The 25985-nt window shown below is 49.8% G+C and overlaps 1 protein-coding gene across 6 annotated transcripts in view; it reads right to left on the bottom strand.

Moving 5' to 3' along the window:
- srgap2 (SLIT-ROBO Rho GTPase activating protein 2) overlaps window positions 1–25985 on the bottom strand; it is a 98417-nt gene that overhangs the window by 18743 nt on the left and 53689 nt on the right. For all 6 annotated transcript variants that reach the window (XM_069190381.1, XM_069190383.1, XM_069190386.1 and 3 more), the window contains 10 exons: window positions 24319–24511; window positions 16963–17125; window positions 11469–11531; window positions 8370–8585; window positions 7423–7551; window positions 6280–6501; window positions 3432–3533; window positions 2783–2980; window positions 1291–1375; window positions 373–400 (listed from right to left, as the gene is read on the bottom strand). In XM_069190381.1, coding sequence (XP_069046482.1) covers window positions 373–400; window positions 1291–1375; window positions 2783–2980; window positions 3432–3533; window positions 6280–6501; window positions 7423–7551; window positions 8370–8585; window positions 11469–11531; window positions 16963–17125; window positions 24319–24511 — 1399 coding nt within the window. The remainder of the gene's footprint in view (window positions 1–372; window positions 401–1290; window positions 1376–2782; window positions 2981–3431; window positions 3534–6279; window positions 6502–7422; window positions 7552–8369; window positions 8586–11468; window positions 11532–16962; window positions 17126–24318; window positions 24512–25985) is intronic.

The raw sequence follows: 25985 nt of genomic DNA, 5'->3' as shown, positions 1-25985 counted from the left end.
AGAGATCCTAAAACCATCAGAACACGCCGGATGGAATTTGACGCCGGGGGCAAGAGGGGCTGGAATTCTCACTTCTGGAATGCCTTGGTGCTCCGGTAACAAAAACCATTCCCTTGTTCATGTTCCAGCTAAATTAGTACATCTTTATTTAGGGGCTTAATGGATTTGGCCTATTAAACATTTCTCTCATCCAGCTCACTACTAAGAGTTACACCCACAAACTTGGCAGATGTTTGTTAAACAGCAGATAAGATGAAATAAAAATAAAAACTCCTAAAAATATCCTGGCTCCTAGCTTGGGCTTTTTGGCAGTGAGCGTTACTGAGCGTGTTTGTGTTTGCTCTCAGGTTTAGCTTCCTTCACCACACCTACCTGGCCAGGCAGCAGTCGGTCTTCTGGCCTGACGAGACAAGGAGAGAGAGAGATAAGGGTTAAGACCTTACATCTGCGGTATCGGGGTGCAGGGCAGGGTTCGGAAAAGAGCTACAGGTGGGCCAGGCAGTAAGGGGACTTCCACAAGTGACTTGACCAAACCCAGAACGGTAAAGTTAACTACAGTGAGAACATGCTGAATACTGAAGAAAGACTTGCCAGCTGATTTCACCACTATCCCACCACTGAGCTTGCTGAAGATTCTACTTAAGAGCTCAACACCTACCCAGTACACCCAACAATATCTGCGCCTTAAAACGGACGTTCCTACCATACCTTACTGCACGATCATGGCAGAAATAAGCACCATCGCCATGCACCTGAAACAAGGCTGCTCGTGCATGTTGTCAAGTGGAATGAATATTGGAGATGGACTCGTTCCGAGCTTGGACACAGGACAGGGCGGCCCCTCCTGCCCCATGGAATTACAGCACAGAAACAGCACACACAGTGCCAGTTCAACAATACAGCCTCTGTGTGCCGTGCTGCTAACAGAGTGGTCATGAACCTACGGAGTGGGAACAGAGGACCAGTGCTGCTTCTGTGGCGACGCAGGGCTGTGATGAACACACAAGGGCTGCTCAGGCCATACCGGACACCCTGCCCTGATGAACATCCATGCAGTGCCACGATATATCCTGGTATGTTTTAGTGTCACGACTCCATTCCTTAAGGCACGGCAAATAAAATATCATACGGTAAAAAGCAGAAGTGACCTAGCTGCAAACTGGAGAAAATTGATTTAACTTCCATGCCCGTGTGAGTGAATTAGATCTGCACCACTTACCTTCCACAGACACACAGAAAACACCCCACTCACCCACCCACTCACCCTCCCACAACACCCGGGCCACTCACTCTCTCCCAGTGTCTTCTGGATCAGGTCGTGCTTGGCTTGCAGTTTAGTGATCAGGTTCCTGCCCTCCAGAAACTCCTTCAGCTTCTGCAAATGAAAACGGTGGAGACGGTAAGACGTGGTACAGCCGACACAGGTCCTCGAACCCTTCAATGGATTCCCATCCTGGGAAAGGGAGCGTGCGGGCGGGCGGGCGGGCGTGCGTGCGTGTCTTTGAGGTGTGCCCAGCATGGACAGAAGGACCACAGGATAACAGCAGAGTAAAATAAGAAGTCAGTGAAGGTTTCCTACTAGAAGATCTGTGTTCTGATGAATATTCCCCCCATACCCCCTCCCTGCGGAGTATCCCTGAGCCCTAATCACCCCTGTCCCCTAACTCCCTGCCACCACCTCTTCGCTGTGTGACAGATCTCTGCCCTCCATGATTCTGCCAAGAAACCTACAACCTCAGCCTGTCCCTGAAAAAGTGAAACAATGAGCCACACTTTCATGCAGGACTGAGATGCCTCACCCAACTACACAAGACAAACCAAAAGTGACACAAAAAGACAAACCATGAACAAAAAGACTAAAGGACTGAATTTAACATTTTTGAAACAGAGTATGATGATATGAAAGCTAACCTTTGGGCATTTCTCTCTCTTTTTACTAGACAGAATCCTCAATACTCAAAAAGGGGATCCTTCCCTTAACTTCCTTGCAGGTATGAGACACTCATGGGAGCACTGCCTGTATGTGTGTGTGTTTAAAATCACTTTTGATCCTTAAAAGCGGTAATAATGTCTAGTAATACAGGAGTTTTCAAAGCTCAAACAGCTCATGCACCATATTTGTAAAAGCTACTGTATTTGATCCTGATGAGCACAGATGGCTTTTTTATTAACTTGATGAAATTGGAAAGTGCACATTTCACCTCCCCAAGGTCCTTCAAAAACCAGGCGAGCCCTCGGAGGGCTAGCATCGGTAAACTCGTTCAGAAAAGAACCCGACACGAACTGCGAAGTCACGGGTCCACTGGGACGCTGACACTCTGAAGGGAAATCGATCCGCTCCCGCAACCTGCTGGACCAGGGGAGAGCCGCCGGCGCTGTCCGCCAGTTCTCCTCCCCTCCGTCTGCAGCTCTGTCTGTCCGCCGGCTCGGCGTGGGAGGGACTGGGGGCAGTGTGTGCGCCTGTATCTAGGTCAGCTTTCACCATGACTGCATCAATTCACACTACACCATCCCTCACCCTAATTCCGTATAACAGCCTGGAGTTTCATGCTAAAGGTACAAAACCTACTTTATTATAAGGGAAGTTCATGAGAGGGCCATGGGACCCAGAGTCCTTATCCTTCAGACAGGGGGTACAGTGGGGCTTCTGCTGCTGTCTCCCCACCCCAGGACACAAGGAGCTTTCCAAAGATCAGTCAGCATAGCTGCTCACAGGCTCGGCTGCTGAAGAGGGGTGACCCGCTGCAGGAGGGGTTCCAGGCACACAGGTGGTCTCCCGTACCGTGAAGTAGAACTGCTCTGTCTCCTGCTGGTTGGCCCTCCTCTTGGCCAGGCTGGGCTTGCTCATGAAGGTCTCGGACACGGTGGACTTCACCGACTCCATGGAGTTGCTGTACTGGAAGCAGTCGGTCACGTCGTAGTCCTCGATGGTCACCATGTCCTGGATTGTCTGGAGGGTGGCTTCCATGGTCTTTTTTACCTGCACAGAGAGAAACAAACCAAAAAATATAGGATTTCCTTTTTCTCTGGGCCTCTGACAGAGTTCAAGGGCTCTGGCTGTTGCTCTGCCTATCATTTAGTCACTCAGAAGCTGTTAGAGCCAAGAAATGAGAAAAAAAACACCAGCCATACATTTCTGAGTTTAATAGCAATGTTACACATTTCATTCTCAAGCTGCGGCAAATTCTACCCAAGATGATTGTTACATACAGAACCAGTGTGTTGAATTTGACAAAGTCATGCATTGATAGACCTGACCTGAGAACAGTGTGCATGCACTGGAATGATAAACTGCACCACGCACATGTGCTGTACTAATGCAGACACCCGGGACACAGCTGACACATGCACTCGTAACCTCCCTAACACACAAGCTCTTTTGAGCAGCTGAGCCGACACATCTGCCGTGGGTCCTGCGGTGCTGGACTGACCTCCTCGTTCTCTATCCTGAGCGTGGAGAGGCGTGACTGCAGCTGTTGGCATCTCTGGAGCAGCTCTCCCTGCAGGGGCTGCTGGGCGCACATGTGCCCCACCTGCCCAGGGAGAAGGAGGGGGGGGAAGAGAGAGAGAGAAAGGGGTGAACCAGGACAGGAGGGGTCAGAGCACCGAGACAGTACAGTGCAACAGGACAGAACACCCACCACCCAAACAGTCTCATTCCTGAGCTACAACAGGCCCGCACATTCGCCACAGGGGGAGAGGAAGAACCGTCTGCTCCACTTTCTCGTTAGCTGTTTTTTAACATCTTGAACAGAAATCTGAAACAGCGTTCCAGGCATTCCTTAGTGGCCTGCTGGAAACGTACCGTAAATACTCCGTCGAAGAATTGCGTCCGGCTATAAACAAGCTCTCTCTGCTAGAAAGCGTTTGGAAGGGGTGGGGGGAGCTAAATAAAAGACAACCAGCAAGACGCCGAGGTGTTAAACTGTTAAACTGACCCATATGAGGAATGCGCTAGGAACACGATGCCAAACCATGTTTCAAGTCCCTCTTGATACTTTAAATCCTGGATTTTAACCTCTTTTGCACGAGACAGGCCAGGGGCCCCGGGCTGCAGCAATGATGAACAGCCGGTTTAACGCCAACTGTCTGCAAAGATGGCGAGTCCGCAGCCTCGGAAGGCACCACATCTGGATTCCTATCCCCCGAGGCGGCGGAGAACGACAGGATCGGATGACATTCCGCCCCACGTCGCTCGCTGGGGTGCTCGCAGAACAGGGTGACCGGCCCCAGCGGCTCGCGCAGGTAAGCCAAGACTAAAAGCAGCAGAACCAGGACAGAAGCAGCCGGCGCAGTAACATGGCGCCGTGCGAAGTGGGGAACTGTGGGAACACAAACGCTCTGCCAAACCACAGGACAGGACAACTGGCTGAACTCTGGTGAAAAATTGCCATACACAGTGGTTTATTGGGTAAAGTCAGACAGGACCAGCGCTCATTGTTGTATTTTTCACTCACAGCTCAGGTACCCAACAGTAACTAGTGCAATCCATCCTTTTACTTCAACAATATCAGCCCCTAGGCCGACATCCCAAGGAAGCTCTTCAAAGAAGATTAAGGCAGACTGTTAATCTCATGTGATACCGTGTAACAGAAAGGAAACATCTGACAGCCTGAGCTGGGGAGCTCTGAGGACCCGGTGTGCCTTCTTTCAGGACCACAGAAATGTTCCTTTTTTTCCTGCCATGTCTGCGTTTGCTTTGCTCTGCCGCCTTCGACCGGCCACCTGCTAGCCCAGCTGTGTTTGTCTCACCATGTGAAACTACAGACTTGTCAAAACTCTTATTCTGGCAAATATTCAGACCGTTCAAGAGACCTGTATTGACAGCCAAACACACACTTAGCCCATTGCAATCCCACACTGCAGAATTCAATTCCCCTCACTTAAACGCACTGAGGAAGCTGCCTCTTCCTCCCACAACCGACAGCTTTTATTATTTCTTACAAAAACATAGAATCGACATCTTCACGCTGAGCCAAATTCTAGGCATAGATGTGAGAGTCAAACCTGAACTTGGCATCTGATCTTAACCTTAAGTCAAATATTAATCCAGTGCAAATTTAAGAAACATAAGCAAAGAAACAGATATCAGGAAAAAAAAACAGAAACATCTTAGAAGCATTGCCAGGCTGCATTCTGTGCTGTCTGACACTGTAGAAAAAACCCCAGTTCACTCTTTTGTTTTTCTAAGATTGATTATTTTAATGCCTTTACAATATGTTGGAAATTCAGCTGCTAGGATACTCCCATCATGAGGTCCCTGCACTGGCTTCCTGTCAGATTTGATTTTTAAATCCTGCTGCTTATGTTTAAGGTGCTACGTGATACCACACTTCAGTATCCAAGCAATATCCATTGACTCCCCTTGTTCCAGCTGATTCTGGTTTACAGAGGGGTCTCACTGTTCATCTGCCCACTGGGGGTGATGGGGCCTTCTGTGGCTGTGCCCCAAAGCTCTACTGCTCCAGCCCACTGGGGGTGACAGGGCCTTCGGTGACTGTACCCAAAAGCTCTACTGCTCCAGCCCACTGGGGGTGACAGGGCCTTCGGTGAGTGTGGCCCAAAGCTCTACTGCTCCAGCCCACTGGGGGTGACAGGGCCTTCGGTGAGTGTGCCCCAAAGCTCTACTGCTCCAGCCCACTGGGGGTGACAGGGCCTTCGGTGAGTGTGCCCCAAAGCTCTACTGCTCCAGCCCACTGGGGGTGACAGGGCCTTCGGTGAGTGTGCCCCAAAGCTCTACTGCTCCGGCCCACTGGAGGTGACAGGGCCTTCGGTGAGTGTGGCCCAAAGCTCTACTGCTTCAGCCCTAAAGAAATTTGTTAATCAACCACACATACTTTATCAGTAAAGGCAGAAAATAATGGTTTTATCTCATTTTATGATAAATGACAGAAGGGCATATAGCCGATCTCATTACCTTTGTCCGAGTACCTAGCTGATCCAAGCCTCACAAGCCAGGCAAAAGTTGATCTGGCGCCAGAAGCTGTATCCACTGCAGCACTGTCCCATTCTGACCCCTGCCAGATCTAAGCCCCAGTCCTAACCCAGGTGTAGTCAACTGTCCAAGCCTGAGTGGCCCAGACTACTGCAAAACTTATTCTAAGCTAAAACTCAATCATAGCCCAAATCCCAGCTCAACCTGTGCACTAATCAACACCGAAATCAAAGCTTCCCAACTTTTCGACACGGTTAAATCCCAAGTACAGCCCAAACCCCTGCCCCAGCCCGAACTGTTACCCCACTTCCCGTTCCTGACCCTGGACCGCCGGCAGCACTGACCATGTCGCCCATGTGCGACTGGAAGTCGAAGCGCACGGGGGGGCAGAAGACGTTGTTGTACATCTCCATGAGCCGCTGCTTGTCCATGTTGGCGTCCAGGTTCTCGGCGGCGTTCTCGATGGTCTCCAGGCCCATGTGCTTGGAAGACTCCACGTTGAACTCGGCCGAGAGGTAGGTGCGCAGGGCCCGGTTCAGGCTGGCGTGGTATCCCAGGTCACAGCACTGCCGGGATAACGACAGATCCATCTCAAAGACGTATATGTGCGCGTGGGACCCCCCGAGTTCCGCTCGGCCACTCTCCGAATGAACGTAAAAGGCTCGATATCCCATCACAGATCAGCCCCCCAGTCTGACCAGAAGACTGCAGGCCTGACTGCGCAGCGCTAACACCGTGCAAACAGAAACAACCTGAGCTCCCCGAAAGACGAGCGAGCGATTATGTTAACAATCCGGCGGAGCTGATGGGCTGTCTCCTCTTTAATCAGCATGTTATTAGTCCTTTCATCTTTCTTTAATATCGGACGGCACCACAGCCCCCCAGTGCACAGGGATCGCCTCACATGTTAGCGCAGACATGAAAGAGATCATTCATATTCATAGCACAGGGTCTCCCAGAGAATTCATGATAAGCTTTCAATAATACATTGTCTGGCTCTCCTCTCCCGGGACATAATCCAAATAAGATTGAAATAATAACCATTCTTACGCAAGGAGGACATTGCTCTTGGTACTGAGAATACGGGCACGTTTACGTGAGGAGGAAAAATGCAGTTCTGGCTGTTCAGCCTGGCTGTTTCCATAACTCCGAATTACAAATCAAACCTCTGGTCCAGCCGCCTGGTGCTGATTCCCAACCAGAAACCGGATTAATGGCTTTTACAGGGAAGGAAAAGCCATTGAATTCTGGGTGTGTAATTTGTAACCAGCAACAGGGCTGACAGTTCAATTCAATGTTGATCTGTGGGTGTGAGAGTAATAGTGACTGTACACACCATTTGGCTTTCTAAAGTCAACAGATTGATCTGCAATCAATCAATAAGATCTTTAAAATTATTAAGAAATTAGTACACATAGAAATCGCTTCATTGCTGTTGTTTAGAACCTCCCAGTCTGGATGTTCGTGATGAAGGCCGGCGTACTCACGTCAATGAGGTCGGATAGATCGTGGATGTAGTATTTGAACACGCAGCAGTTGGTGGCCTCCAGCGCCAGAAGGTACTCGTTTCTGGCTTTGATTGCTTTCAGCTTGTTTTCAGTGTATTTGGCTTGGCGCTGGGTGAAGGAGAGGAGAGTAAAACATGTTTATCTAAAGGTAATAAAGCACAGAAGGAGGACTGAATTTCGAAGTCGTCCTCATTGACTCACACACCCTCGACAGGTGGCAGTAAAGAGTTCTCAGTCTACCCACCTCAACGATGGACAGACAAGAGAAGACGCCTCCATGCTCATAGCCCACCATGCCACATTATAACTCTTTGCTTGTGATTACAGCTTCCAAACTCCTTCTGCACACCTTACCAACAGTTTTGGGAGACGACAAAGAATAAACACCCTGCAGATTTTCTTAATCTTTCTTAATTCTTCATGTTCAGTTCAATGTTCAATGACAGACAGAACAGAAACTGCAATCACAAGAAAAGGGCAGAGAGTAACTCAAACATCTCCCTTCATCAGCATGTGCATCACCCCCATTTCCACAAATCCCTGCCGGAATGAGCCATTTCCTCCGAAATAATGTTTCTGTACCTGTTCTGAGAGGACATGGACATCTCATCTGCTGACCTAGTCAACGCAGAGTTAGTTTTTCAAAATCCGCAACAGTGCAAATGTCCCGGGAGATGCAAGATGGACTTAGGTTTAGGATAATTAAGGGTGCAGACCCTCTATGCTTAGATGACTCCTTGGGACCCCGTTAGAAACGGGCTCTCTAGGATCATCAAGCTACTTGTGGTGAAACGAACAAGACTGGACAAATGATGATCTCTTGAACGAACCTTTTCAATATTCTTAAGTCATCAACAGTACCAAGATACTGTCTGAACAGCCCCATCGCCCTCAACAACACACACACACATGCACGGGCCAGTCACCTTCTCCTTCATCTTCTCGATCTTCTTGACGGAGCTGCGGCGCACGTGCTTCTCCTCGATCTTGACGCTGGCCAGGGAGTCAGGGGAGCGCGGCGTCTGCTTGTCCTCCTGCTTGACGGAGCGCCCCATCTGCTTCTCCTCCTGCTTCTCCGCCTCCTTCAGCTTGGACTCGGCATTGATGCTGTCCATGTTGTACATGTGGTAGGTCTTCATCACCTGCAAGGGCCCACAGACACGCCCAGCTCAGGAGCACGGCCAGGACAGAAGGACACAAATCCTCTGCTCTCGGCAGACCCAAGCAAAGATTCAGGCTGGTGGAGATGAGATACAGCACAGTAAATGTGCAGAGCACTTTGTGTCGTTACTATGCGTTCTACCTTGCTTTGTCATTCATTTCAATGATTTATATTGTGTTATGTTCTACAATTCCACTGTATTTTAACACATTTCACTCTGCTTTCACTAGAGTGTACCACAGCTGAAGTAACAGCATGTTTGGGACAGATCATCATGAGAAGTCCTGCTTTTATAAAGTACCATAAAAACCAGCCATTTGCAAGCACTGTAAGATCCCCACACCCCGATACGAGGACCTACAGAAGATCAGAACTCCAAGCAGCTTTAACAGCTGTGGAATGACAATCAATGAGGATGGTAGTGTGCAGATCAACAGAGGTTGGTCTCATTCAAAACAAGCCAAGAGTGGCTCTTATGGTTTGACAGAAATCCTGCTGAACAGGAAATGCATAAGCGTGAATATACACACACAAAATGAGTCAGGAAAAATGAAAAAAATGAGTACAAAACAGCGTCAATCACTCAGTTCCTTTTGTGACTAGGGCTGGCAATCTGTATCCATTGCCGATTTACACTCCAATTGGTAATAGAAGCCAGATTAATAGAGTCAATAAAAAGCACATCTGGTTGCAGAGCATTTTTTCTGCAAAGCTAATTTTTCAGAGGTTCCTGGCATCGTCGCCTGTTCTTTCAAAACGATCAATCGGTCTTGCGGGGCTCTTTCCAAATGGCCGGTTTTTCATTCCTAAAGCTCCGTTAAATCGGATTTTAGAACTGAAAGAACAGAGAACACCTGCAGGCTTTTATTTCCTGGACCGGGTCAGGAAACTGGCACGTGAGCCTGCAGAATCGCTGAGCATTCGCACTTCTCCCCACATTCGGCTCCCCACGTTTTATAAAGCACAGATGGTATGAAACAACGCCAACGTCTATTTTTGTCATTCTTAACCATTTAATTAGGGGCTTTTTTTTCCCTCCTCCTTTCCCGGGCCTGGAAACGGGCTGGAGTCATTTACCGAAGATGGAAAAAAGGCAGGAACGGCGTCTCGAAAGGATGCAGTGGCCGGATCGGAGGCGACAGAAATGAACCGATCACTCTCCCAGCCCCCCCCCCGGCCCCCTTTCCTTGTAAGAACAGTTCCACACAATTACTCACTCCACACTACCGAGGGGAACTGTAATTGTTCCTTAAAAATAACCGTTAAAGACTCTAATTAAAACGTCCGCAGCGTTTCAGATACCATGCCATTAATTAGCTCCATGCGGCAGCTCTCGCAGGCCCCTGCGTCTTGTGTTCGGTGGGGTTTGTGCACAGACTAGATAATAACACGGTTCGACTTGGCTCTCGAGAAAAACCGCTGAGTCAGGCAGAGGCGGCCGAGAAGTGCCACGTCTGTGCATCGCGCCTGCTGGACGCGGCTCGGCGTGGCAACGGAGGAGCTCCCTGCCACACTTCCCCCTTCGGCCCCACGTCTCCGCCGGGTCGGGAAGAGGGGTTAATTACTTCCTTCCAACCCGGGCAAGCTCACATTTTGTCAGCATGATGCCGTCTCTTTGGGAGTACCCAGTAATTAAGCAGGTGACTCACAGTGCAATAGGCCTGGAGTGTTTGATATCTCCAGCCAGGACTGTTTTTCTTTCCGTCCAATGTGGAAATAACAAAACAGAAAGCAAATTTAGCCATATTATTGTGGAATCAGGAATTTTATCCTGTTTACTGAGCAAACCATGTAGTAGGAGCACCTCCTACTCTGTTCCCGGTTCCTTTCCCAAAAAAACTTGTCAAACTGGAGGGAAAGAATTGCAAATATCAGTGAGAGAAGGCAATTTTGTCCTGACAATAAGACCTCAAGTTCAAGATTCTCAGAGTTCTCAGGTGACGTGTGGAATATGAGGCAGTTTTTATGTGGAATGTAACTGGACAAATAATTGATTAATTAATTAACACTGCAGTTCATAACAAAACCCTAAGGCAGGTTCCAGGGTCGAGGAGGCAGTTTTGTCTGGCAAATGGAAGGGAATGAAGTTTAAAAGCAGAAGGGGACATTGGCTCCACATCCCCTGCTATCTGTAATGTAAACAAGACAAGGGATTGCACAAGGCTGAACTCGAGAGCGTGACCTGCCGCCTGGAGTTCAGCGATTCTGCTGGCTGGAGCTTCAGAGCTGCCCTCCTGATGGGCCCAACATCCTAACCACACACCTTATTCCCCGACCACAGAGCCAGGAGGACTGCAGGCTCACTGAACCCCCCCGGCCCCCCGCCCCGGCCGGCTTCAAAACCACAGGGCGTCTCCCAAAAGTCACACCCCACCCGCCTCGCAGCACACCCACTCAAAACCACAGGCCGTGCCAATGAGAAACAAAACAAACGGGGGGAAAAAAGGATTCCAGTAAGACTGTTTCACTTCCAGCAGGAGGAACGGGAGGAACCGAATCGATTTTAACAACCATTTAAAGCTGTTGCCAGATCAGCAGGTAATTGTTCTAACTGGCTTCATTTGTAACAGATCGAGGGAGGACTGAAAGAGAACACTCTGCCCTAATTCCCGATTCGGACCCCTCTGGGTTCAGGGCCAGCAGACCCCTCAGTGCCAACACAGGAAGCAGGAAGCCCATCCTTCCCGACAGCTGCTCTGCAACACTGGGCGGCAGGTACTTGAGAATCCATTTGCTTGGCTGCCGCGTTTATTAATTTGCGCAAGTGCCCTTCAATCATCTTCCCAAAAACGGCCCTTTAATGCAATTTCCGTTTCTTTCTTTTCTAAGTGGGAGGACAAGCATTGAAATAAACTTGATTTACCGTGTAGAGCTCGTTAAGGACCTTCATCAAATCCTCCTGTAGCTGCAGGCCCACCTCCTTGCTCTGGAAAAATGAAAAGCAGAAAAGGAAAGGGAAAAAAAAATCAGGTTAATGGGGCTCAAGCCAGCTCTGTTAATCTCCCATTTCAATTACCTGGCCTCCCCTCCTGATATTTACCTACCAAATTGAATAAGCCTTCCTCCCCGTTCAGTTAAAATCAAATTACAGGGGGCAGGTGTTTTGAAAATGAAAAACAATTGGTGCGCAGCCTGGCCACGTGGCCCGTGATTAAAGCTGGCTCTCAATGTTTATAGGCACATCAGATGTCACATCAGATTTCATACGCAGGAAAAAGAAAAGGAAAACATCAGGCTCATCAAGGTACAGTATCATGCAGGTCAAGTTCTTTCAAGTCCAATTCATTTTTATTTCTTCTCTGCAGTGTTGCAAGATGGAAAGGAGTTAAAATCTGCTTGTTCTGTCACCTGCAAACAGCGATCAGGTGCAGGAAGGGGTAACTGGTTTATTGTTTTATTGAGAGTCACAGGATGATGAAAGAGGCTATTCAGATAAGGCTGAAAAAATGGCCCTTCAGATCACGATTCGGAGAAACTGGGACTGTCAGGAAGGAGGTGGAGGCGGGTTGGGCGACATTCTCTCTGATGTCCGCTCAGGAGGACTTCCGAAATCAGGATGAGCTGGCACTCTGGGCGGCTCCCTCCAGGGGCCAATAAGGAAACATTAATAATATAAGTATAATGTGTTTTAATGCAGGGCCAGAGTGAAAACAGAGAGCTCCTGTCAAGGTATAACTAATGAGCTCCCGCAGGACAGAGACGGGGTGGGGGGCAAGGGGGACACAACAGGCCAGCCCCACCCTCCTCTGCCTCATTCTCCTTCCTCTCCCTCATCCTCCTCTCCACTTCAGCATCACAGACACATGCACGCTGTCTGCCACATTAAAAAAACCTCAATTCCCACCGGTTCTGGCCTAAACGTCTCTTGCGATAACACGAGGCACGCTTCGATGAGCCCTAATGAGTGAAAGCATCTGAGACACCCTTTCCTTTGTTTCACACCCACATTATTATAAGCAATAGCCGGGCTGTGGAGGGCTACACAGTCTGCTGGTTTTTATGTCATAAGAGCTCTAAATTAGTTAATGAATTGCTTAATTGAACAAATTATTTCCTTAATTACTTAGAACAGCTTTTTGGGTCTTTAATCAGGGATGATTTAAAGGCAAATTTCAATCCCCCAGCTGTGCACCTTAGTAGGACCCCCCATCTGGGTCCCCTTGTTACTGTGCTGGGACACACGTACCCAGACGAAATCGCTCCTTACTGCCCTCGCAAAGAAACTTTTCTCAAAAAAGTGGGACCGGCGAAATGCACCGCTTTCGATGGGCCGCAATAGTCAAGCAAGAAAAAAAATACAAGCTCCACGCCAAAAGAGCGACGATGTGTTGCCCTTGAAGAATTGTTTTACACGTTTATTGGGTGGGGGGGAATCCACTCCCAGGCCTGGTTTTCAAAAAAGCTTCTGCCAACGAGGGGCAGCCGAGGAAAAAGAAAGACGGCTCGTAACTCTCCCGCCAGCTCGATGATTTGGCTTTAGGGAGGTTTTCAATTACAGGACACACATTAGGGAGGCCGAGGAGGGGTTGGGGCGGCTGGTGTTTAATGAGCTACGACGGGAACAACAGGGCCACGTCTTGAGCCCGTGAGCCCCGAAGAAAAATACAGCAGTGGCAGCTGATCGATTGCCGGCTGGGCAGGCGACCAGAGAGCACGCTGACCATCAGGGTGATGGATCTTCTCCTGCAGGAGGATGTCCCCCTGAAAAATCACCACCACGCCCATCAAAGAAATGGGAAACCGTAGCCTAGGAACACCATGGGCCCGTATGTGAGCAACACTGAAGGAAATACCAGGAGACAGGCTAACTCACTGAGAAGGGCTGCTGGTGTTAACTGCTCTCTGGCACCCGGGGCTTTCAGACGTTCCACAATTTGAAGAGATTCGTATACGCTTTAAAAGGTCATCCAAAACTGGGGCATAGTGTGGATGGCTTTATCTTCCTGAAAAATTTAACGGAAACCTTCGGCTCCATCAGTGCTGTCTGTATAGCAGCGCAGTTCCCAGTGGGGTCCTAGGCACTCTGGCACAAGTTAATTGTTTCTTGACCTCCTCGGTTAACAGAACGATCTTCAGGGCAAAGCACCCCAGTTCATTTAAAAGGAAAGACGTGACAGGAAACACAGCTACAGTATTGCCTTCCGTGCATCCCAAACCCATCCTGCGGCTCACTCGCGTGGGCCTGACTACTCGAACCCAGATCACACTCGCACCATACAGCCCCCGTAGTCTCTCTCAAAGGCCTGAGAGCCGAGGTACTCACTCAGCTGAGCAGAGTAAAGTCCAGGATCAGTTTCAAAAGCAGGGGTTTTTCCCCCCATTTGTTTTTCTGAAATTGTTCTCTACAGAGACCCTCCTGTAGGCTCTTTCGATTTGCTATTGCCCTCCAAGCAGCACAGCAGGGGCACACAGCTGTTACAGGGGTCCCAGCACACTCCCCGCGGCCCGTCTGGGTGGTGCAAACGCCTGCTCTTTGAAGCCCGTGCACAGGCAGGGGAGTGGGAAGACTAATGACATGAAAATAAGGAGGAGATCAGCTTCCTAAAGTTACAGACGAACTAGAGGAGCACTATTAATCTTGAAACGGGAAGGCAGAGGGGGGCCCAGGGAGAGCTTCAATGGGATATCAGATACGCTGCATCGAGGGGGAAGGGACAGGCCGAAGTGCCCTTGATTAACGATTAAAAAAGTGAGGAGGTGCGTCTGGCAGGTATCAGCTAATTGAGCGCGGACGGTTCTTGAAATAAGCCAGGGTATGGGCCTCGACAACATGGCTGGGTAGCTCGATCCACACTCCAACAGACTGTCCCACTCTGTGCTCGGGAGTAATACTTAGACGACAGGAGCACGCCAACCGATCAGGTTTAACAGTGCGTGGCCCAGCTAGAGAATTAAGCTGCCAGGACAGTTTCTCTCGCTGGGAGAGTCACGTGCGCCTCAGTAGATCGCTGCTCTGAAACTCGCTGGGCAGGCTCGGTGGTCTTCTGCTTTGCCAAACGGCAATGCTGTGGTTCCTCAAGATCCAGGGGGCATTATTCCAAGAACAAAAATGTACATGGAAGCCACAACATATATACATGACGTTCCGCTTCATTAAAGAACGATGGTAATAGCTGAAAGTCAATAAGCGCTGTTCTGCGGTCTGACACAGGACCCCTCCCCCAGCTCTCTCAGGGCTGGACTGCAGCTCTGCAGCTCACTGCAGTTCTGCTGTGTGCAGGCAGGCTCTGCTGCAGTGCAGAACACCAAAGAATACTTAGCAATTAAACAGGAGGGAGAAATCAAAATACACCACACACAGGACCCCCCCCGAGAGGTGATTTCCAAGTCTCAGAGCTGGATTCATAATACCCAGCCTGTTTTGTTTTATTCAACAATTCTCCAACTTTTTTAAAGCAATCACTCAATCTTTTGGCTGTTAGCTGCTTTAAGAGGGAGGGTTCCGACCGGATAGACCCAGAGTCTCAAACTGATTTAGTTCAATCAGGCTCCAGCCAGACAGGCTGAGGAGGTGGGGAGGGGGGATTTACAATAGAGGTGAAGTGACAGGGACAGATGAGGGGAGGTGTGACGCTCCAGGATAATGAGAGCAGCTGGCTTGGAAAGAAGGGTCCACACATCTGGAGTACCGCCGTCTGCACTGCCTGCCTGCAGAGCGGAGCTGCACTCTTGGCTGAGAGGAGCCCACAGGGAGACAGGACAGCGGTACGTCACCCCTTGCCTTGTGGGTCACCCACATGCAGACCTGGAGAGCAGCAGCCCACACCGAGAAGCTCCGCGGCTTACCAAGTCTGTGACTTTATATAATGCCTTCGCTTTGATATGGTACCTATTTCGTTTAGTCACTTATTCTATTAACTGTACAGAACTGCATGTCACCCTTTACAAGAGTGTCTGCAATGCAAACAAGAGTAATAACAACAGCTTTAAAGAAAAAGGGGGCCGTGGGGAAAGGGGGAGAATGCAAGAGAGAAGCCGATTATCTTTATCATGTCACAGTAGCTACAGTACATACGAGTTTCATACCGAGAGTCAGGAAAGTCTGGCTACATCAAAGACCTCTGCTGGACCTGTAGGTCAAGCGAAGCCCTTTGAGCTCCAGGTGGGCAGCTCTGAACTGCCGGAGAAAAGCCCCCCAGTTTAGACACACACACTGACCCCCAGCCCACCCGCATGAAGGCTACCAGGACCGGGGTCACAGTGGGTGACTTATCCTGATGAAAGGGATTAGTCTGGATTAGAGAGCCCAGCCTGAGAGTAATCTATGACAACCAGATTTAATGTAATTATTTTATGTACATAAAAAGCAAACAAAATAATACATCACTAATGCATCTGCAATTTTGTTTTCCAATATCTTTAACATGCTTTGTTTTTTTAAGAGGAAAAGTTAATTGCAGATAAATCTTGCTGACAGGTAATTTACTCATTTTTGAGCTCAGAAAATAGTTGGGAATAGGCAATTCAATAGGCAATTTGTGTAATTTTAGCACATTTAAGGGAGTATTTGAAGCATGTTAAAAAACATTCAGCTGATTTCTGGTTAAATTGCTCCCTATTCAAAAGGCAGAAGGAAAAAAATGACTTTATACGAGTGCTGCAACAGGAAACTCAGGCAGCATCAACAGCCTTTAACTCTCCTCCCGAGACCCGTTTAACTCCCCCAGCAATAACATCCATTCCAATCCAATTTCCTCTCGGAAGACGAAACGCCTCAGTTTAAGCCTTACTGGTTATGATAAACCGAACCAAGACGTTGACAGACATTTTGTGTTTGAGGGCTTTTACAGTCCGGTCCAAACCGCTCAAGTGTCCTGACAGACAGGCGGGTCAAGCCCACTGGGACAGATCAACCTTCTGGGCCTTGGCCACAGATCCGGGCCACTAACAGGAGCACGCCAGGGCACTTAGCCACACAGAATTAGGGATTCTGAAAGGAAAGGAAGCTTTTAAGAAGTCAGGTCACCAGGCCACTGAGATCTCCTGCCTAACCCTGATAATTGCACCCAGACTTGTCAGCAGAAGCTCGGCAACTCTTGATGGGCAACACTCCTAGATCCGCCCAGCTAAATTCTTACGAGGTTTTCCTGCATCAGCAATAACTAGACTGAGAAACCCTGCCTTGACTCTGACTCGACTCTCCTTCCAACATGGTGTGTGAGCCAGCAGGCCCCGGACAGGCGCTGAAACCTGGGGGAGATGAGGTGATGCGGTTGTGAAGGGGGACAGCCTTTCACAGGTGCACAGCTGGCCAAGAGGAAAGTCTTGTGATACGCAAGAAAGCTTGACTGGAGCTGCCAACCTCTCAACAGGGGAAGCGGAAAACGGAGACGGCGCGGACGGAGGGGTGACCTCACCTTTTTGAAGAGGCGGCCCGAGTCCTCGCTGACCTGGACGAAGCGAGGGATGACGTTGTTGAGGTAGAGGTCGCTGAGCGTGGCGCGGTCCCGGCTCTCTCGCTTCACCTGGCTCAGCAGCAGGTTCCAGCAGTTCACCGGCGACAGCACGTTCTGGTCCTTCCTGCGGACACGCACACACACACACAGGCATAACACACACAGCTCTGGGTAGCGAGCCCCCGTCCTGGAGACTAGACTTGGTGAGAACTTCCAGTGAGTGCTTCCAGAGAGAGCCGAGCCACTGAAACTGCAGAGCACCATTCCCCTGGACAGAACTGGTACATCAGAGAGCACCAACAGCCCTGTCCTGCCCATGGCCTCATTTACACATAGCTCATTACCCGCACGGTGGTGTTGCTATGCTTGATACTCTTGTCTCAACAGCACCCCATCACTAACACTGTGCACGCAGAGACAGGCCGTACTCTGCGCTGGTGGTGTACTAGGATCGAGCACGAGTGCCCAAAGAATGACAAAGTGCTGGGGAAAGAGCCAGAAGCTTGCGACAGTTTCTGACCATGACCAGGCCAGACCATTAAAACCGGGCAGGCTGCTGTCGCGAACATCACACCCTGCTATTTCAAATTCACTGGAGCCACTGCAGAAACAACTGAGCACTGCAGTAAGTGTGTGGTAGCGCAAGATCGAGATCATGTACAGTGCTTACACTGAATAAGCAGACCTAATTTAACTATTATTAAGGAAATGTATTTTTTTGAAGTACCCAAAAATTACTCTCCAGTTCTTTAGACTGTAATGCGCCTTTCATCTTTTTTCAATGTGATCTCACAAAGTCAGGTTTTAGTCTTTGTTTAAAAGCCAAATGCAATTAAGTTTCACTCAATTATGGAGATGTCAGTGAATCAGACATTGCATTAAGTTCATTCCTGCTTAAAGCATTGCTATGCTAATGCACTTTCATCTGAACTAAAACTGGTAGAGATAATGATGTCATGTTGTACTTGTACTGCATTTGAAAAGCTGAAAGCATTGGGATCTGAGGGTTGTGGGCTTTGACAGGAAGGTCTCGTCCCCCTTCAGTGCAGAGAGAGCACGGGGGCAATGTGATGCCCAGTACAGGCATGACCTCTGTAGATGGCAGGCTGTCAGGGAGGCACAGACCAAGAGGTGGACATGTGTCCACACACAGAGACAATGTGCCTTCAGGGTAAAGCCCAAACTTGAGGCAGGAGACCATGTGATTGAGCAGCATGGGTACAGCAGAGATAGCCCTCCTCGTCATCTGTCTGAGAAAAGGCATTTTGAGGCCAACACCCCCAGCCAATGCCACCTCCTTCCACTCTAAATCAAAGGATCAAGAAGCCATTAAAAAAGCTTGATGGAAAACCCCCAAACGCGCTGCCTGAGCTCCCCGAGAAAACTCTCCTCCTAAGTGCTGGAAATTGAACTCAGCGAGTGGAACAGCAGCGTGGGAGTCAGGAGATTTGTACTGAGGTGAAGTGCACAGAGAGCTGGGCCACATGCAGAGTCCTATTCTGTGCCTGTCTGCTCATCAGACTGAGACAGTCCCATGCTGGGAGCGCCACGCACAGCAACCACAGCGGCCTGCGATGCTGCACTGCCTGTGGGGAAAGCTGAGATGAGACTATGAGATGCCCGGTACTGGCATGACTGCTGCACAGGGCCGGCAGTCAGGGGGGCACAGCCCGAGAGGTGATGTCCATCAGCAGGGAAGGGGAGCGCATATAGAGGAAAGGGATTCCTTAATGGCTTGCGAAACAGGATTCCCTGGAGTTCAGAAATGGTCATATACAGACATGTTTATACTTTACTTACACACACAATACTAACCCATCCAACTTGTTCTACAGGCTGAGAGTTAGACTGACAAAGAGAAAAGCCCAAGCCCAAAGGAAAAAGAAAAAGGCTTATAAACACCAGGGAAGAGAAAACAAATGGGAAAAAATGAGCCAGGCCTTTCATGTCTTACAAAACGGCCATTGTTACGCTCCTACATACAGAAGCCCGGGCGAGCACAAGAACGCCCCCTGTGGCATTAAATCACTCCGTCTCGATGTCTGCTAAAATGGATGACATGCGTGCTGGCATGAGATTTCACTCTCATCTGGCAGTCCTTGCAGAGCGTGTGGGTGTGTGTGGAGGTGGGGGAGAGGAGGAACCCTTCTCAACCCCAAAGGGCTGTGGGAAGGTGGGGCTGTCTGGCCAGGGCATGCCTCTGGACACGGTGGGGCACAACGAGCCCTTGTGGAAGCAACACAAACTGCCGCTCCTCTGAGGCGAAGGGCCCAGCCCTTGACCCCACCCTGAGCAAGCCTCCAGTTCCTGTGGGGCTGTGCGGAGCCCCACAGCAGCGAAGGCATACTTAATAGGAGGCTAATGAGATTAGTAGATTCTCAGGCAGCATAACGCACTTCTTATTGCAATTCCAGCCCGCTCTGGCCCCAGGCTGTTTGCACAGTGAACAGAGCGTCAGACCTACGTCTCAGTCATGAGGGGCACAAACTTAATTAACAGCAAGTCCACAACTAAGACACTGTTCTTTCTTGTGGGGCACATGTAGTAAACTGCTGGGAAGGCTGGGAGGGTGAGGCGGGGGGTTATCACTGTTTGTCTTTCTGGAGCAATAAGAATTATGCAACAGTTCACCGACATTGTGAAAATTCCATAATACCATCTGGAAAACAGTCATTAGAAACATTCAGGGGATCCCCCGGCATGCAGTACAGCACAGCACAGAGCATCGCACCATGACCACATGGTCTGGACGCCCAAACCAGGCTGATTTTCACACTATCTGCAACACTCCTGATCCTTGGCCTTGTGTCTTCAATGTCCAGAACTCCGGACAAAAACTATCCTACTGTATATTTTAAAACATGTCCTATATGTTAAAAAGTTCAATATAAAAACCCCATCATGTCTTGTGCCTGTGCAGCTCCTGCATGCCTTAGAATTACCAGAGTTCCCCAAGCAATTCTTAGATTCCTGCTTTTTCAAAGAGCAGGCGCTGGGTAAAACATGTGGCAGGCTGGGATTGCTCATAGCTCCCTGGATGAAGCATGACTGCCAAGCCACATTTCACCAGTCTCTGCAACGGTACCTCAGTGCACGATCGCTATTTTTAGTCAAGACAAACTCAGGGGGGAAAAAAAAGGGCATCACTTTGCTGCTGTACACACACCGCTGTTCCGTACATAATACAGACTGAGGAAAAGGAACTTCAAAGTATAAAAGCAAGTAAAAGGGAAAAAAACAGCCCTGTACTGACTGCACTGTGCTTTGCTGAACTGGACGTTACCTTCCCAACTGCTCCTGAAACGGACATGAATAACAAACGAGAACAGGAAACGAGCCTGTCCTGCCTACTGCTTGGGGAAAAAAGAGTGTCTCTTCAAATGAACAGTACACAGGGAGTTCAGACAGCAAATCCTTAGACAGGGCAGAGAGCACCAGCTGTCTCAGGATCTTCTATTTCTACTCTGGGCAATATCAGCTTGGTAAATCTTTTCACTCCGCACGTAAAATTTCAAAAACAACTAGCAAGCGCTATGATGGCAGAACTGTAACAGTCTAATATATTTCAGTTTTTTTTATCCCTCGCTTCCCATAATCGTGCCTCATCTTTCACAAGATGGGTGCCACACGATCCACTCTCTACTCTCTCCCGGATCACTGTGCTCCTGCTTCCATGACGCTGACAAATTTAAGGGCAGATTAGTACAGCAGGTGATCTTCTGCAGGAATTCTGTCTGAGAGCGTCACGTTAGCAGAGCTCTGACCGGGCGCCGCGCATCGCTGGCCCCCGAGGCAGCCAGACAGAAATTCTAAAAACTCACAGCCAAGAATCCCGGCATTTCCAGCATCGCTGACCCAGACAGGAAAGGGTTAAGCCCGGATTGCTCCCAGCTGTCAAGCAGCAGGCACACCCACCACCCGGCCGGCCAGCGCATACCTCGAATACCAAGGTCAGGGCGCTATGGGCGCTGCGCTGGCCCGCAGGATCGCCTGATCAAGACCGAGGGAAGGACAGTGGCAGGCTGGCCCTCTCACAGCTCAGCAGACAGCGTGCAGCTGGAGCATAGCTAGGATTGTATCAACCCAGCAGACACAGCCCCTCAGAAAGCCACAGTACTGTTCTAAGACATCAGGAAAAAAAACCTGAGAAGGGCCCCTTAATACACTCCACATGATACCGTCAAAGCCTCTCGCAGCAGGCACCTAAATCACTCATCTAAATGTGTTATCTGCAGTATACCCCAGATCAGAGGGACAGCTCTGAGGAGCAGGAGTCAAGCTGCTCAGATATTAAGGCACCGGAATTGCTTTTCACCCCGATACATCGGCAGCGAAGTAAGGCGCACGCTGACGAGGCGCGGCAGTGTGGTCAGCGCAGCCCTCGCAGAGCCAGACAGGGGATACCGAGCAAAACCCCAAACACACAAGTCTTTTCAATAAAAGAGGAAAGAAGATTCTGAATTACATTTAGAGTCTTTGCTTCTTTCCTTCGCTCTGACAAGCAGGGGTAAAAAAAACAAAACAAATATTGCTCTCTGGATAGAGCCTGGAAGCTCTCAGCTCCAGTTACTGTTTCATGTCCGGAGGAGGGGTGACCCCACTGCATGGGGGGGGTCGCACTCGCCCCTAGTCTCTCCTGACATGTACTCTTGCCTTTCAGGTGGCGGGGGTCGGGGGGCTCTATCCTGTCACCTCTCCCAAAACAAGGTGCCACTCTGACATTTGAGGCGATTCCTGAAGAGAGGAAGGAGAGGGATGGCGTGGGGGTGGGGAGGCGATATTCGTCTGCTCATGGTCTCGCGGAGAGGAGGCAGGAGGAAGCAGAGAGGAAATTAAATGGGGGAAGAGAGAATGATGGAGCGTAAGAAAGGGGGTTTTAATATTCATGGTGTAGCCCAAATATCGGATGAGAATTTACCCGGGACATAAGAAAGAGATTACAAATGAGTGAGGGGAGTAGGGGGGTATTTTGGCCGATGTAGCTCATGGCTAATTGAGGATCTCCGTGACCGAAGTACTGTATGTACTCCCCCCAAATCATACTGCTTATCAGCTCTTACCGTTTCGTCTTATTGTGCTTTGAACTGAAGGATCGGGCCCTGCAGTCTAGCTGCTGTACAGGGTTCGAACGGCCGAGCGCGAGCAGGCTAGCCGGAGGAGAAGCCTTCTTCTCCTGGTGCAAGCCTCCCCTGTCCTCCTCAGTCCCAGCTCGTCTCCGCGCGTCCCCCTGACAGGGGTCCAGCCCGCTGCCCTGGGGAGCACAGGCCCCTTCCCGCTAATTCAACCTGACACCCGTGTCTCCCAGAAAAGGGGGGTGGGGCCCTGCAGATCAACCGTGCTCTCTCTGAAGGCAGACCCAGACTCACAGCTGGGGATGGAGATTTCGGCATCCGACAGCAGGGCAGTGGTGGGGGAAGAAAAACCTACAACTGTACTCAATTATTCACCGAGTCAATTATTTATCATTACAAGCGCAATGTTTTTCTAAGTGTGTGACGAGTTCACTGAGCTGAACACAAACTGAAACATTCAGAGCACAAAATTGCCACCTGGCTGCCTGGCGCACAGGGCTGAGAGACAGCGGAACAGCAGGGGCAGACTCTTCAGCAGCCCGGCCACACCCCCTCTTCGGAATCACGGAAACAGCTCCCAAATGTTACTGTGGTACTGCCTAAAGGCTGCTGCGCTCCAAAATAAGAGCACAGTAAAATGCCCGTTTTGCACAATGCCATCCTCTGCCTTATCTCTCCTGCCTGCTGGTCCCTAGACGAGACCGCAGACTGGATTTCTCCTGCTGCGCGTGGGGAATAGTCTTCCCAGAAATCCCAAGTCTGCCTTCAAACCTCAACTCATTCGAAATTAGGTGGGTATTTTTGTTTTTGCTTCCCGAGTTTTAATTGTACATCACTTTCAGATCTGGAATGGGGCCCATAAAATAAACATTATTATTACAATAATCACAGAGAGGCTTGTCAAAGCATGATCCCAGTGTAGGAATGAAATGCTATACAATAAATGCCTGGGTGTGAGCACAGGAAAATGATTTTATAAAAGGCAGCAGATGCAACTGTGTGATTTCTAAAATAGCCACCCCCGCACCAATACAGGAAGAAACATGGATGAGATTGGTGCACCTGAAACAAATGCTCCTGTTAGACTTTTATGATTGAAGTGATCTGCAGCACCTGGGTTAAGCAATTAAGGATACATTTAGTACTTCATGTATTAGAAGGGCTAAACTAAAATCCTGTAATGGCCTGGAATTCTGGTGTCAAGGCTGACTGCAAGACTGTTTTCACAGCTGGTAGGCAATGGAATCCGATCAGAAACTCCCTGTCTGCCCCATAGCTCTCCAGGAAACAGGACAGCCAGACAGGCATAGTTCCTTCAAGGAACTTCTTGACCTACGACTGAACAAAAGTCACTGGGGAGAGTAAATTATCAGAACTCAGCAGCCATTGCAAGGATCTTTTGGAACCATACGTAACTTGTTGCTTTTCAAAGTGCAGTCAAAGGGGTTTCTTAATGAAGTCAAAGGGATTTCCTGCCTGATGGCTTACTGGGAGATGCTGGTTTTAAGGCACACTAATGTTAATTTGACAAGAATCGTCTTCTGAGTGTGGCTCTCATAACGAGCCACACTTCTAAACACATCCCTTCAAAGCAAAAGCCATGGAAAAAACCAGTGGGCTGAAGAACGCAATGCAAAAGAGCAAACAATCAGAGAGAAGGCAGCACCTCTGTTTAAAGGGGGTTTCTGGAACGCAGTCCTGACCCTTCCTGGATGTGAGCAACAGTATCTGTTCTGAGACAATAACACCACACTCCCCTGGCAGTTTCCATGGCAAACCAGCCTGGTACCATCACACCTTCACCACAGTCTCTCTCTACACTATGCACTTCTGCATACCATTGCCCTGTGGAAATGTCCGGCATGGTGGAGAGACTGCATCGGTCCACCCAGCCAGGCAAATGAGTGGTCACTGGGATTAGCATCCCATCCAGGGGGATTTCTGTTTTAGCCATTTGCTTAACATCAAAATAATTCCTGACAGGTCTGGCCCAGTGGGTTTCTTAGGCTATCAAAGGAAAAAAAACAACAACTTAACAAATGAAGGTGGCAAAAGTCCCACCCTGTATCTCTGAAGTCCTGCCCTTGCCACCCTGAACTACCTCCACCTACCATGGTGAATTCCTGTCCCTGCCACCCAAATGCCCCGCCCCAACCACCATATAGCCCCACCCACTGACTTGAAGCCACACCCACCAGTGCAACATCCCACCCTCACCCTGAAGCCCCGCCCGCTCCACCCTTACTTGAACTGGTGGTCCTTGGTGCTCCGCGTCTTGGCCAGGAAACGCTCCGCCAGCTTCTCCAGGTTGCGGGAGTAGTCCATCTCGATCTCGGCCTTCTTGCGGAAGAAGTCCTGGAGGTCCTGCAGCAGCTGCACCCGGAGCTCGCACTGCTGGTCCAGACACTTCAACTGCTCGGCCAGCTGGGTCCGGATCTCTGTGGGAAGAGACGTAGAGGTCATTCACCGTGCACACGCAGTGCAAGGAAAGGAGGCCTTGAAGATGGGCTCTTGGGAGATGAACCCACCAGTGCGCTGTCCTGTTACAACGAGCTGCTTTGACATATCTTCTCAAATGTGACAAAAACACAAGGTAACATGAGTGGGACCACTCTCATTCTATTACATAGTTGTATGACTATTTCTGTAGGGAAATTGCCACTGACTCTAAAATGTGTATTTACTACTGCAAACTCCACATGGTGCAAACAGACACGGAACAGTTTTGGGAGATTTGAAAGAAGATGACATTTAGTTCAGAGCCTCATATCCATTGTGGAAATTCCCTGCTTGTCTGGAGGTGTTGTCTTTATGGGGACAGTTCCCCAGACTTTAGCCCCTCTTTGACAGTAATACAGAACCCCCCCACACGCACGCACAAACACACACGCACAGAGTGCAGGTTTTGCTCTAGACTACAACATGAAATGTAAAAGGAAGTGGACACAACTGGTGTATGCCGGGCCTGCTATTTAAAGCACAGATCTGGAAGTGTGGGACAATCCCACTACTCTTCCTGAGAGATTCATCACATCTTGCATTGTTAGAAACAGAGCTGAATGAAAGCTGGCTTCAGCTGGGACAAACGCCACAGACCACCTCTGTGTGCCTGGATGACAAACAGCCCTGGTTAATGTGGCCCAGCAGGCTTCGCAGGGAATTTTCTTCTTGTGCAGATGCCTTCTCCCAGCGAGAGCAAGGAGAACCAGCGGATGAGCTCACTCTCCACCGGCCACCGGCTCAGCACGAGATGCGGGCCGAAACAGAACCAGTCCAGCATCAGGAGCTGGGACAGAGAGCTCTCCGAAACTTAAAATCATCGTGCACATAGGCCTTGCCTGATGGCAAGGTGATCAAACAAACACAAACCAGAAGAGGACTCCAGCACGCACTCGCAAAGAAGTGAGAGGACGCGTGGGAGAGAGGTGGAGAAGAGAACAACAAAAACAGCATGAACCCGGAGGGAACTGCCACTCAGCTGGGACTCCAAGACAACGCGCACGCCGGGCTCGGCTGCGGGCCCACGGAGGGACACGCCGCGGGCTGGATCGAGGCCGGGAGCCGCCCCAGCGGGCCCCCACCAGCGTGGAGGTGAAGAGTGACGACAGCCGGCCCCGCACGAGAGCTGGGTCCCGAGACGAGCAGGAGGCGATCACAATAATCGGGTCTGTAACGAGCTCGCTAGACGGTGCTCTCGGCCACGCCGCAGGGGGGAGGACTACGGCATCAAAAACAGCCGCGTCGGCGCAGCCTGCACTTCACAGCTCACGTGGACAAAACCTGTCAAAAGCACACCAAAAAATTCCCGTTCCAGTGGAAAAACACGGAATCGGCGATTTGCCGCCGTGCTGGCAACGAGCTCGCATCGATTAAAACTCAGCCCGCGCGGCGCGGAACGGTATCGTGGATAAT

This window comes from Lepisosteus oculatus, chromosome 5 (assembly GCF_040954835.1).
Source record: "Lepisosteus oculatus isolate fLepOcu1 chromosome 5, fLepOcu1.hap2, whole genome shotgun sequence".
NCBI lineage: Eukaryota > Metazoa > Chordata > Actinopteri > Semionotiformes > Lepisosteidae > Lepisosteus > Lepisosteus oculatus.
Note: the sequence above shows the minus strand (reverse complement) of the source record. Positions and strands in the feature narration are given on the sequence as shown.